At 38.8% G+C, this 13,544-nt stretch overlaps 1 protein-coding gene and 1 long non-coding RNA gene across 6 annotated transcripts in view; both read right to left on the bottom strand.

Moving 5' to 3' along the window:
* Positions 1–4,531: 4,531 nt before the first annotated feature.
* On the bottom strand, positions 4,532–8,318 carry LOC147655509 (uncharacterized). Its single transcript, XR_015288054.1, has 2 exons — positions 7,794–8,318; positions 4,532–4,702 (listed from the first exon to the last, which is right to left on the bottom strand). It is a non-coding gene; the product is annotated as an uncharacterized LOC147655509 (long non-coding RNA).
* A 4,660-nt stretch (positions 8,319–12,978) lies between these two features.
* Positions 12,979–13,544, bottom strand: part of CEP192 (centrosomal protein 192) — a 57,132-nt gene continuing 56,566 nt past the window's right edge. For all 5 annotated transcript variants that reach the window (XM_086892967.1, XM_086892978.1, XM_086892975.1 and 2 more), the window contains one exon: positions 12,979–13,469. In XM_086892967.1, the coding sequence (XP_086749093.1) occupies positions 13,331–13,469 (139 nt within the window). In that variant the 3' untranslated portion in view covers positions 12,979–13,330. The remainder of the gene's footprint in view (positions 13,470–13,544) is intronic.

Here is a 13,544-nt window from a genome sequence, read left to right as displayed (position 1 = left end):
GGCTAGGCTGACATCAAGATGCCATTCAAAGAGTATCCAGACCCAACAATGTCTCCGCCAGATAATAAGGCTTTTATGATCAGTTGGCCCTCAGCTGCATTGCAAAATTCCATTTCAGAAAGGGATTAAAGATATCTATTAGTCAGGAACATTCCATTGCACCTTCAAGAAAACCCATTTACATTAATGGCTGGTGTTGATATTTTCTGCTGCGTGGTCCTCTTTAAGTTCTGCAAAGACGTATTTTACCTAGCTTTTTGATCAATTGCGGGTTTGTAGTCAAAAAATGTTGAGCTTTGTGAATCGCAGCAAGGAGTTTCAGAAAGAAAATATTATTCTAGTTAGGGGTTTGTTTTTTTTAGGAAAAAAACATTGTGGTGAAACAATAAATAAATTTCTCTGTTGTAACAGAGAGTACCATTCAATACAGATTTTGAGCTACAGATTTTTTTTTCAAATCACTCTTCCTTTCAGAGTTCCAAACAAATTGAATAAAAAGTGATCAGACACAATACCTGTATGAAAGAAAAATCCTTTCTTTCGGATACATCTCAGTAAGCAGTCTCAGCAACCTAACACTCACTTTTGAAGTGACACAGTACTTGAGTCTTTCTAAAACAAACATTGCAAGAGTCAACTACAATAGACACGGTGTTACCCTTCAGTGCTTTGAGAGTTTCAATTTATTGAGACTGACAATTACAGCAGCTTGATGCTGAAATAGCAGTACTAATCCGGGGAGGTGGCAGAGTCACCACCCCTGGATGTGTTTAAAAAAAGACTGGATGTGGCACTCAGTGCCATGGTTTAGTTGAGATGTTAGGGCATGGGTTGGACTCAGTGATCTTGAAGGTCTTTTCCAACCTTGTGATTCTGTGATTCTGGATGCAAGAATGCTGCGTTAAGCAGCCAGCATGTTCTCCAAGTCCCACTGGGGAGACCCAAGTCCTCATAACAATACACTGTTCTTGGTGATTTGAAGCCAGAAATTCGTGAATATAGAGTTACAAGATTAGACCTATACCCTAAGCACTACAGAAGGCAAGACCAAGTAAAACTACCTCCACTACAGGTCCTTCTACTTCTCCCAGTTGGATACAGTGGTGCACATTGACACCATGCCAGAACAGGTCAACAGACTTTTCACCTTTCCTCCTGCTCATCCTCTCATGTCCCTAGGATTGCAGTTCCACCCTTGCAGTCACATCACTGCTACTTGGATTTCACTTAAAATATCCAGTTTTCCTTTTTTGTTTCAGAGTTTGTATCTGACTCCACATAAAACATAAAACAGCTGTTTTATCTGCTTTTGACCATGACCTCTTGGATTTTGGGCCTGAGGACAAATACATCTTCATCTTCAACAGGAAGATCCATTTGAGAGACCATATATCAGTCTGACCTGCTAGAGATTATGCCTATCATATTAACATAGAAAATGGACCTCCTCCTATCCCCAGATAAACAAGTAAGGCAAATTCTTGGCAAGAGGAGCCACAAATTGCCTCCTTTAGATATCATTATTTATAAAGTTTCATATCCTGAGACATATTAACTAGGCTGAGCACTGTGGAGTTCTTCCTCTGCAAAGAGGAAGTATGGCCTCCCACACTAATAAGTCCTCAACTCATGCATCTCAATGAACAAATGCTTTAGCAACTCCCACATTACCACATTAACTCAAAAGCATCTTAGGACAACCTTCATGTTAGCATTTCAGCATATATGAATTGGATTCCTGAGAAAGCAGGATTACAAGAACTGCAGTGTGCTCCAGGGCACTGACAGACCCACCCCCCCCAGTCTCTTCTGTTGCTCCTGCAGCAGCTATTCCCCATTTTGTTGAGTTATGAAATGAGAGCATCTGGATTTCAACCTAATTTCATCAAAGAATGGCACCTGTAGGTGGGCTGGTCTTTAGTCAAGCTGACAAAGGCATCCTCATACTCAGCATCACTGTTCCAAGCTGGCCTGCTTTCCACTCCAGCATGTCTTTCTGACTCAAACAGGCTCTGAATACTGACACCCTGCTCTAAGTCACATGCCTATAGAAGGGAGCAGATCAGCAGCATGGGTGGCTCCTGGCTGTGGAAGTGTCAGAAGCAGCTTTTGCAGGGTGAGGGGTGTCTACAAGACCCCCGCCCCTGCAGCAGATATGCTTGCTTCCACCCAAGTTTTGGAATAACTAATTTATCTCAAGAAACTCCTCCAGCTCAGAAGAGGTTACAACCTCCAGCCGCCTGTCATCACCCTTCTGCTTGAGATTATCTGCTGGAGGGGCTCTTATTACAAATGTTCCACAATCTGTTGCCTTCTAAGAGAACCAAGTTAACTTTAAATAAAAAAAAAAAAAGTCGTTTCAACCTAACTCATTTTGACAGACAAGTTAGAAAATGACAACATGCACAACGAACAGATCTGAGATGATGATAATCACCAGCTGAAAAGAGGGTGACAAGCAGCTGAGGGGTAGTTATATCTCCTGAAAACATAGCAAGATACAGGCAGGAACTTCTGCCCACGACTTCATTAATCTACAGTTTTGTCTTCTAAAACACAGCTTATTCTATACATTGCTAGAATAAAGAAAAATTATTTCTCATCTGTGTAGCTAAAGCTAACATCTTCTATTTAATCTACCAACAACACTCCTTCTGCACAACCAAGTGTTAAAGTATACAAAGTCACTTCCCAAAATCTTTTTTTAACAACCTGTCAACTTCCTTACCTTCAATGAATCAACATTTTTCTATTTGTCTCATTCTATACTCCACCAAAAAAAAAAGCTGCTTCATTTTTCATGTTACAAATGCAAGCTCTATGTTCGTATACAAATTTCTCTTTCATTCTACACTCATATGTGTTTTTGCAATGACACAAAATAAATTTCATCTTTCTACAAATGAGTCGATAAGGAACTCTGCCATAAACACCCCCACCATGATAACCTTCTTATTGAAGCAGTGAAGGACAATCTCACCTAGACCCTTCCTAAGAGGGTAACATCATACTGCAGCATAGCTGTTTTCATATCTGGTGATGCTAGTGATTATTCTTCTTGGGAGTAATCCTGTATTGCTGTACTAGTTCTGGGAAGCCTCAGCTCTTCTGGGGGAGGATCCTGTTTGTTTGGAGTTTGGAAGGGATTTTTTTTTTATGCTCAAGCATCTTTTTGTGTTTGCAGCCTAACAGACTAGTTCCATATAGGCCACACAGGCATGTCTGGAGCTTTGGCAGTAATTCCTCTGAGGACTCCAGGAGTGATCACAACAGAGAGGGGTACACAGAAACTATAGAGCCTATGCAAGAAATGGGTAACATATACAAGAGGCTTTGAAATAACTTCCTAGCATACAACAGCTGCCTAATATGGATTGACTGATCCCAGGAAAAGCTATGCAGTTGTGAAGGAGCAGCAAATGAGTTTTGGGGAATCAAATAATTTGCCTGCATTAAATGGTTTATATAAGTAAATGGTGAGATTAAGTACCAACTGTTGCTCTAGGTATGCAAGTGTTTTCAAAATTTCATTCCATCATTTAATTTACTTGATTTCTAAAAATGCCAAACCTCTGCAATTAGTACTCAACTACACAATGGGTTGCTAGTCTGTAAGTCAGCATTATTTCCACATGCAAGTTTGAGACTCACGGTTGCGTTTTCACAGTTAAAACCAGGTAAGAATCTCAATCTCAAAATCTCAGCTTATGCTCACATCCTGTTCACACACATCTTGCTTTCTGTTTTGTCACAAGGACAATACAGCTCAGACACTTTCTACTACCACTTCGGTACTTTCATTTAATTATTTTAGTTTTTTAATTCTTTTAATATTTATTCAATTTTCAGCAATTGTTAACAACCAAGTGCATCAAAATTTTCCTTTCTTCTTTTTGACTCATTAGAGAAAAAGCTAAAGGGCTGGTGAATACGTAGTTTTAAAGTTTAAAACCACTAAAAGTTAATGCCCTTAGTCCTTTTCCTCCATGGTTATTCATACCAAATATTCATACCACATTGACAAGACCATGAAGTATGTAAGGTAAGCCTTCAAAAGGAGTGATTTTGTGGGGACTTCCTAAAGGTAACATCTGTTTAAACCATTAGAAAATGAACTTAAAACAGTTCACTCAAATTTGTTTTGTCAGGTCATCTCTAGATTTCATTACATTAATCTTTCCTAGCAATTTCTTTCCCTAACATTCAGCAATACAATTTAGAAAGGAAAGCATATTTTTTCAAGAGAGGCTTGGAACAGAACACAAGGTCCAAATATTCTTGAATTTTGGAAAGTCTGCTCCATTCTGTTATCTTTATTTACACTGGAAGAGAAAGAGAGAGAAAACTGAGAGAAGCTGTAGCAATATCAAAATAAGGAGGACATTTTAATACTTTGCCTTTTGCCTAGTGTTTCCAGCAGAGAAAATAAATCAAGAAACCACTCCAGTACCAAACACTGCAATGAAAATGTAAAACCCACAATGTAATACTAGAATTTCCTAAAACCTACAGTACAGACTGTCAGACAATATACAGGATGACACATCATGATTTATCTGAAAGGTGGGTTAAATTAAAAGCTTTCATTGTTTTGGCATTGGCTTCCCTTTCTGTGGAGGTCCTGGTTCTCCAAACACTGATAGACAGCATCCACAGGAACAAACTGAAGCTCTGAGCTGATTTTCACACAATTGCTGAAAACCTGTAAGATAAAGGTGAAGAACCACTGAAGAACAGATTACTAAGACAGAAAAAAAAAATCTGCAATATGAGGACACAAGATATTTCCTTCTGAATACAGAAATTCCACTTGCCTAGCTATCATCTGTTACTATGAACCAACTTTCAAAGACTATTTCTCTCTAGTACTCATGAGTCATTTTCTAACATCGCGTCTTTGGCAGCTTGAAGCATTTTGAAAGTGGAAAGCAAATAAAATTGCTTTTAATGCACTCATAAGAGGGTACTTCAGGTTTTTTAAAAGCCATTTTTTCTCTATCTTTTAGCTGCTAGGAGGCTTTAAATGGGACCCCTGTAGGTTTTTGTCTGTAAACCATGCGAGAGCATAAAAGCTTGGAAAACTTGCAGAGATTCTGAAGCAGGTTCACACAGCTTCATTGAAACTGTGTGTGGTTTTGAAGCTCACCAGGGCTATACTCACCAGGAACCATTTAAAATTGCCAACTTATGAAGCAGATTTAAAACTCATAAAGGATTATGATGAAAACCTAAGACTTATTTTGTAGGCTTCCAGCTTAAAAGAAAAAAACCCATTCTGTAAATAGGTAGGAATGGGTTTTCATTCTCTAAAGGTTTTAGGGTATTGTTTCCTTGAAAACACATACAGGAGCCTGAAAAAGGGATCAGAATAACCTCTGTAAACACAGCCTGAATTAACCTGCATCCAAGTGATTTACCTGTATTAAAAGAATCAAACTGATCAATCCATTATACCAACACATGGTGGCTCAACTACCCTAAAAGCACTTGCAGGATGGTTATAATCAAAATGCATCAAATTGTTCCATCTTTGGAGATGATTTTTCTCAAACCACTTTACTATCAAACATAACAGCCAGCAAGAAAAGAAGGTTTGGAAAACCATCATAAATACCATGAGAAATGAGAAACTACTTTCATTTATATGAAGTATCAGTCAAAGAAGATTTTATGACTCATACCATTCTCTATTTTGTATTGTAACGTTTATTAGGACTTGGTGCTGCAAAAGAAAATGGAAAAATGTTGGTTTGAATGGCAAGGGAGGCACAAAAATTTGTCACAATAGAGTCTAATATAGTATTTTCTTCTTTTTGTACATATACAGTCATCTTTGAAGGCTCTGAAAGTTCTGTGAGCAAAGATTGCCAGATTGGGCTTTTACTTCAGTCAACACAGAAACTCTAGCAAGATCCCAAGAAGATAATGGACAGAAATGAAACTGTTTTTCATGTTTTCTGATGGCAAGCTGTACAGTGGAAGATGTTTGATACTATTTAAATTTGTTGTGGGACTGATTTTTCCACTAGTGGTTGCTTTTGGCTTTTATAGTCATTACTTATAAACTTCATATTCATTGAAAATAAAGAATACTCAACACTCCTGTTGATTTCAGATTAAACATTCAACAGAACAGCAGCTGTGCAATGCCAGGAAATCAATGTCACTGTTCACTAGGGTCATAAAGTACATGGGATTGGTCATAGAAGCTTATTTTTCCACAATCACAACCAGCCATGGAATTAATTGCTAACTTGGCAAGGTCTATGTAACAACTCTTCTGCTCATATATAATACACCAAAAGCGTTGACATTTTTTCCCTATTCGGCTTGGAATCCATTGGCCCACACCAAATAATCAAAATTTGTACTATATAAGCCCCTGCACAAGAGCAGGAGGAAGTAGAGATCAGCAGGTTCTGAAGTCCTTACACTAGCTGAGGTTTTTAAGAGCTTCCAGAGGTGCAAAGGGGAATGTTCAAACTGTGAAAAGGATGCCAAAACATTTATCCCTGCCTATTTGGAGGGGACAGAGATCCTGACTCCAAATGTAGGGACAGGAAGCAAAAGACACTGACTAGGTGCTTAAAAGACCGTTGTCTAAGGAAGCTCCAGCACACACTTTGTGTGTACACTTGTAGCACCCTTCAGTGCTTCAAAAGAGGGAAGGGGAAGGGGAAGGGGAAGGGGAAGGGGAAGGGGAAGGGGAAGGGGAAGGGGAAGGGGAAGGGGAAGGGGAAGGGGAAGGGGAAGGGGAAGGGGAAGGGGAAGGGGAAGGGGAAGGGGAAGGGGAAGGGGAAGGGGAAGGGGAAGGGGAAGGGGAAGGGGAAGGGGAAGGGGAAGGGAAATTTCTTCCTGGATCTTAAGGATAAGTAGCAATTCTGAAGCATGGCATCAATGCAGCAAAAATGTAATGTAAACAGATACTCAAGTAGTCTGTTAAAAAAAAAGAGGAGGGGGAGAGGTACTATTCAAGTACTACTCAAAGAGCAAAGTCTGGAAGAGCACAGCCCATGGCTGGCATCTCAGTATTTCTTTTCCACTAGACCAATTTGAAGAAAATCCCTGCAAAGAAGCTTTCATAAGATGGCATTTTTGTGATTCAGTATAGCACCAATATTCCTTTTGAGTTTTATAACTGTTCCTAGAACATTCTTGGCAATGAATTTAAACTTTTTGAAAGAGGTCGCATTTTCACTGTAAATGGTTATCTGGTATTCACAACACAAAATAAGCATTTGAATATTTATTGTGAGCACATTGCATTTTAGGGAGAACACACAAAGATTCTTACCACAATTATCTTGTTCCAGCTTTAACATATTAGCTGTCACCTCCTTAATGGATCTTGTGAGAAAGGAAAGTTTCTTTCTTTAACTCTCTTTTCCCCCTGAACGCAATTACCACCTCATTCAGAGCTCTTTGTGTCCACCTAATCTCTCTGATTATGTCTCTGACACCACCACAATACTACATGACTGACATACCTGACAGCTGTGACTAGTGACAGAACACTCACAATGCAAACCAGCTCTATGCAGGATGAGTATTACCTACCGCCAGCCTCCCAGAACAAACATGGAAGGAAGGTAAAAGGGGTGGGGGCATTTCACGACCAGCCTAACCCCTACCGATTTTGCCTCCTTTTAGAGCCAAACAGCATTGACAAGCAGAGCCTCTTTGTACATACCTACCTAATGAACCAATTGTTGAATGAATACAAAAGCACACCCATTAGTATTTTAATTTTTAATTTATAGAGTGGAAAATGCATGTTTGGAGACCTGACTTACAAGCAGGACTTGATGGATCATTTTGTCTCACTCCAGTCCTTTTATGCTTCTCCGGGTCATAACTCCCAGCTGGTGCTCAACTGTCAGATTTAGGCAGGTGGCTTTAGATGAGAGCCTGTGAGGAAAGACATACCTGAAAATGTCATTCCCTGACAACAAACTGCCCCTGGAATCAAGGACAAACTGTCTCAGAATTAAGCACTTTGAGCCATAAAGACATGAATTCGTGTTACAAATATTTGCCAAGTACAATGGCAGTGATGAATACGCTAATCAGGAAAAATATTAGAGTGCTTTATAAGGAGTCTTATACTTAAAAGTTCCATAGTTTAAAGTGGTATTTATACATCAACTCTTCAGCTTGTCAGCACTGACTAATATTTTCTCCCCTGTGGAAAAAAAAAAAAGATTCAAAAATCAAACCAACATTTACCTGTAGGAAATGTCTAGAGCCAAAAAGTGCCACCCAAGCATCCAGTTTTCAAGGTGATCAGATAACATTTACAGAAAATTAATCCAAGTGCATCATATCCATCTAATTTTACATCTAAAAACTGGTCCTGTAAAACTGCCCTCCAACAACCATACAGCAAAAAAACCCCATCCAGGATTGAGGGATATGCTTGGAAAAGCTTTGTGTCAAACACTATGTTATTGAAAGCAGAATTTTCATTTTCTAGCTTAACTTTTTTATGCTGCAAGTTAGATGTTTATGTTATTAGTATAGATTTAGCACATTGCATTAAGTTTGAAAATATTTCAGGAGCAGTTTTAGCAAATTAATAAAATGTCTAAAGAAAATCCTCTTTTTAATCCACCATGTTCCAGCTGCAAAACTTCTTTATTCTGTACTGAAGTTACCATTCCATTGGAACCTACAAGGCAGATTCCACATTACTTGATGTATCAGTCAACTAATACAGTGCTCTAAAGGCAAAAAAATCATTACTGTTATAAGAACATTGAGAAAAATCTTTTCTATTGTTGATACCAACTCAAATTTTCAAATGGGAAGCTAGAAACAATATTCTACCTAACTGGCAAGTTTGGGGAAAAAATTGGTATCATGCAAACACTACCACTTAAAAACATATTAACAGTCACCTTTCTTACTGAATATGAGGCATCATGGCAGGCAGATGGTTTCTTCACCCAAATATTTGATGTTTGTCATTCTGATAAAAAGATACATATTCTTCATTTATGCTATACAACAAAAGCAGTAAGACATGAACTTCTGTTATCTGGAGGTTTCTTGAAATAAGGTAGAACAAGATAGCTGTGAATGAAAGTCAGGATACTCAATTACAGTACCAGGGACACTTGATCTTACGTCACCTGCTACTCTCTCACTGGCTTCCAAGGACTTTTGTTCCCAGAATGCCTTTGCTCATTTCCAAAGGTGCTGCAGTATAGAAAGCTAATATGCTTCACATACGTAAGATACATAACCTATTAACCTCATGGTGAACTTTGTTACCCCCGCCCCCCACCCCGCCAAATTCCTCCACAAATCATAGGAGCAAGAATATACCAGCATCTTACCTTCCAGGCATTCCTACAAAAGAAATGCTCAGAGTACTTAATATTCTATTTCAAAAGGCAAGCACTGCCCTCAGTAATTTACTTTATATATCAAAAAACACTCACAAAATTCTCTTTACCATTTTAAGCTTTTATATAATCAAAATAATCTTCTAGACAGCCAAGCCTTGATATGCACCTCTATGAGGTTTTCTGAACGCTAATTAGTTTCAGATGCCAGGGCAACAATCTCCAAAACACACTGAAGCACGTGTACGGAATGTATTATAACTCCATTTGTAGTCAATGATGTGAAAACTTCACAAAGCTCTTGAATAATTATGATTACTAATATCCCAATTAGGTTGAACAGGTACACAGACATCCTCAACACTAGACACTTAATGAATTTTTAAAAATTATTTATTTCTGAATTTCCTCTCTGACTGGTCTTTAAATCAACAAGTTAGATGACTGTAACTAAAAAGACATAGTTTCAGGTTTGTTTGGGATTTTTTTAAGTTTGCTGCTTGGGGTGTTTGAGTCAGTCTTGCCAGTCTGAGAAAAAAAGATTGTAGCCAACAACACGAGAAAATTGCAAAAAAGGTTCAAAGCTTTCAAAGATCAAAATGAGAAAAGAATTATACTTAATCTGCTTTATTAGAAGTATTACATCTTAAAATCTTAATCAAATAAAATTCTGGATGGAATTGTTCTATTTTTGTTCTATTTTTCTGTATCACTGTAGACAGAAATCAGGACTTCTTCACAGTGAGCACTGGACAAATCAAAGCAAGATCATCTTGACTACAGAAGTTTATTACATAAATAAAGCAACCATGGGGAAAGGAAGCAATCTCATTTTGTGGAGTAGGAATGGAACCAGTTTGAAGTGACTGCAAAGACAGTCATTATTAGGAGTGAAACAAGCACAGTGCGCTGTGAAAAGGTACCAAAATAATTCACACCACCTGCAAACAAGGATTCTCTTAGATAATGAGGACAGGTCATTTGCTCAGATGTGTTTCACCCATATATATTTACATATTTATGCACACAAGTATAGTTCACCAGAGTATCCACAGCAGCACATCCTGCATCCTTTTCCTCCCTTACATCCAACCAAGGAGAAAACATAGGAATTCTTTCTTCCCAATTCTTCTCATATCAAGAACTCAAGAAAAGCCCCTGACAGAAACATGAACAGTCACAGATAGTAGGCCTACCACAGGAACAGAACGCAAAGACAATTCTGAATTTACACCAAATACTTAATTATCCAAAGTCAGGGCTTCTTATTGTAATTCAAAGGCAGCTTGGTCTTTTTTCCAGCTTTGGAAGAGACTTCCAATTGTGCTTCTGAAACTGAACAGACATAGGCTTTTGTACACTAAGATCTTTCTCAAATGAAGCAGCCAATCCTGTTGAGGTAAGGCAGCAAGCAGAAGATTCCCTCTATTCCAATTCTGTATTCAGAAGTACACAGGCATTGCATCAGTTAAGGAAACACTGAACATCTGGCAGAAAGAGGGCAAAAGGAACATAGTCACAGTATCTCACAGACAGGAACTTGCATGTGGGGAGAAAAAGGAGGTGACAAGACTTATCTCTAGTTTAATTTATTTTAATAAATACTCCTTTCCTGGTTCCCAGACTGCTAAGAAACAGCAGCTTTAGTATACTTAGTATCCTTTTACTTAACACCGATGGCATATACCAAAGGCAATGTAGAGAGTACTTCAAGATTTTCCTCCTTGCTTTTTCACATTTCAGTTGTTTGAAAATTCTGCTAAACCAACAACCTCCTACTAAAATGAATTTCACTCACACTCCTACAAACCTGAAGAAGGGAATGATGTACATATGCTATGACAGAACAATGCTGTCAAAAAAACTGCACTTCTATCTTAAAGCAACTTTGGTCATAAAGCTCCATGCTACAAAAATAAAATACAAGACAAAGCCAAAGGCTATAAACATGGTATTTGAAAAGTCAAGATGGTGAAGTCCCAGGTGACTGAAAAAAGAGCAACATTACACCAGCTTTTTTAAAGGGTAGAAAGGAGGAGCCCAGGAACTACTGACCCATCAGCCTCACATCTGTGCCAGGGAAAATCATAGAACAGCTCCTCCTAGCAGCTATGCTAAAACATGGAGGACAGGGAAGCGACTTGAGACAGGCAGCACCCTTGACCAAAGGAAAATCCTGTTTAACCAACCTGATGGCTTTCTACTATGGAGTGACCACATCAGTGAACAAGGGAAGGGTTACAAACATGGACTCTCTAAAGCCCTTGACACAACATCCTTCTCTGAATTGGAGAGAGATGGATTTGATGGGCGGGCTGCTAGCTGGCTAAGAAATTGGTCATATCCAGAGAGTAGTGATCAATGGCTCAGAGTGACCAGCGGGCACCGGTGACAAATGGTGTCCCTCAAAGATCCATACTGGGAACCGTGTTATTTAATATCTTCATTAATGATACAGAAGAAGGGATCGAGTGCACCCTCAGCAGGTTTGCAGACACCAAGCTGAGCAGTGCAGCTGACAGACCTGAGGGATGGGAGACCAGCCAGAGGAACTTGGACAAGCTCATAAAGTGGGCACATGGGAGTCTCTTGAGGTTTAACAAGACCAAGTGCAAGGGGCTGTGTCTGGGTCAGGGCAACCTCCAGTATCATTCACAGGAATGAACAGATCAAGAGCAGCCCTGCCAAGGACAGCTTGGGTGCTGGTGAGAGAGAGGCTGCACATGAGCTGGCAATGTGCACTTGGAGCCCAGAAAGCCAATTATATCCTGGGAACAGGTTGCCCAAAGCAGTGGAAGACATCCTATCCATGTAAACAAAACTTCAGGTCAGACTGGATTGGGGTCTGAACAACCTGGTCTAATTAAAGTTGTTCCTGTCCAGGGCAGAGGGGGTGGACAAAACGACCTGTAAAGTTCCCTTCCAACCCAAACTATTCTATGATATGGTAACAATGGGAAAGGGGATGGTGGAACTGTTGTTCAATGACTGCTACAATATAAGAACTGGAGAGTACTCAATTAAATCAGAAATAATCCAGTTTATCACAGAAAAAACGAATTTTCTTAAGGGAATATACGGAGAACTTTTAGAGCTTGCTACCACATGGAGCTGTGGAAAGTGTCAAAAGGGTTAAAAAATGTGAACAGTTGAATTCACAAACAGGCCAATAAATGTGAAAGAAAGGTGGGATCTACCTCCCATCCTTACTTGTCTGGTGGCAGATACTGAGGAAATAGAATTGAACCAGTAAGTTGCCAGGCTTATGTCATTTCTCAAAGTAATATCTTTGTAGGACTTTCAGAGACAGAATATTGGGTAAGATGCAGAATTCTGGAAGACTGAAGACACTATTGCCTGTGTTAAAAATTACATTGTTTTCACGTCGTTAGAGTTAAAAACACTGCTTATGCCTGCCACTGAACTGTGTGAAACAGTAGGGGACGATTGCCAGATCCCAGCATTACCTTATGGAAATGTGATATTAACAGGTCAGCTTTCTGGACTGCAATGCCTCCTGCCGTTCCCTCACAGGCCCCCAAAAACTTACCATTGTCTAAGAGGAGGCAGCTTGATCCCTCACCTACAGCAAATAATCCTCTAAAACCAACAGAAATCAGGTAGAATCAGCTGTTTACACATAGACTTTATTTCTGAATTTACAATACTTAAAATATATCAGTATCTAGCTATTTCTAATAAATGCAAAAATACAAAACTTCCATTTGCTTTAAAAGTGCAGAAACATAAATTATAAAAAGATAACTTTAAAACATACAGTGTTATTTCTCAATGTTTTTACTATCAAAACAGATTTATAAAACAAGCACCATAATTCAACTTACAGAAGACTTTTCATCAAAGCAGCATCACAGGGCAAAACAAGTAGGACATTAGTATGGAAATGTAGTAAAATTTTTTTGAATATTTTAAATGTTATGAACTGCTATAAACTGTTATAAACAGTTATAAAACTGTTCTGACTATTTTTTTGCAATGGCTTTACCATATAGCCGAATATTAATTGGGCCATATTTGGCTGTCAGCACAATGAAGACATCTTCAAACATTCCTTCTGCCTTAGGCTTGAACTGGACTGGCACAGTGATGTAATGACAGGATCTAAAAAGGCAATTATGGAAAAAATCATTGTTAATAAATAATAAATACTACCTGATAGGCAAATTCTTGTCTAGT

Source organism: Cyanistes caeruleus, chromosome 1 (genome assembly GCF_971803275.1).
Source record: "Cyanistes caeruleus chromosome 1, bCyaCae1.hap1.1, whole genome shotgun sequence".
Lineage (NCBI taxonomy): Eukaryota > Metazoa > Chordata > Aves > Passeriformes > Paridae > Cyanistes > Cyanistes caeruleus.
The sequence above is the reverse complement of the archived record's forward strand: the minus strand, read 5'-3'. Positions and strand labels throughout refer to the sequence as shown.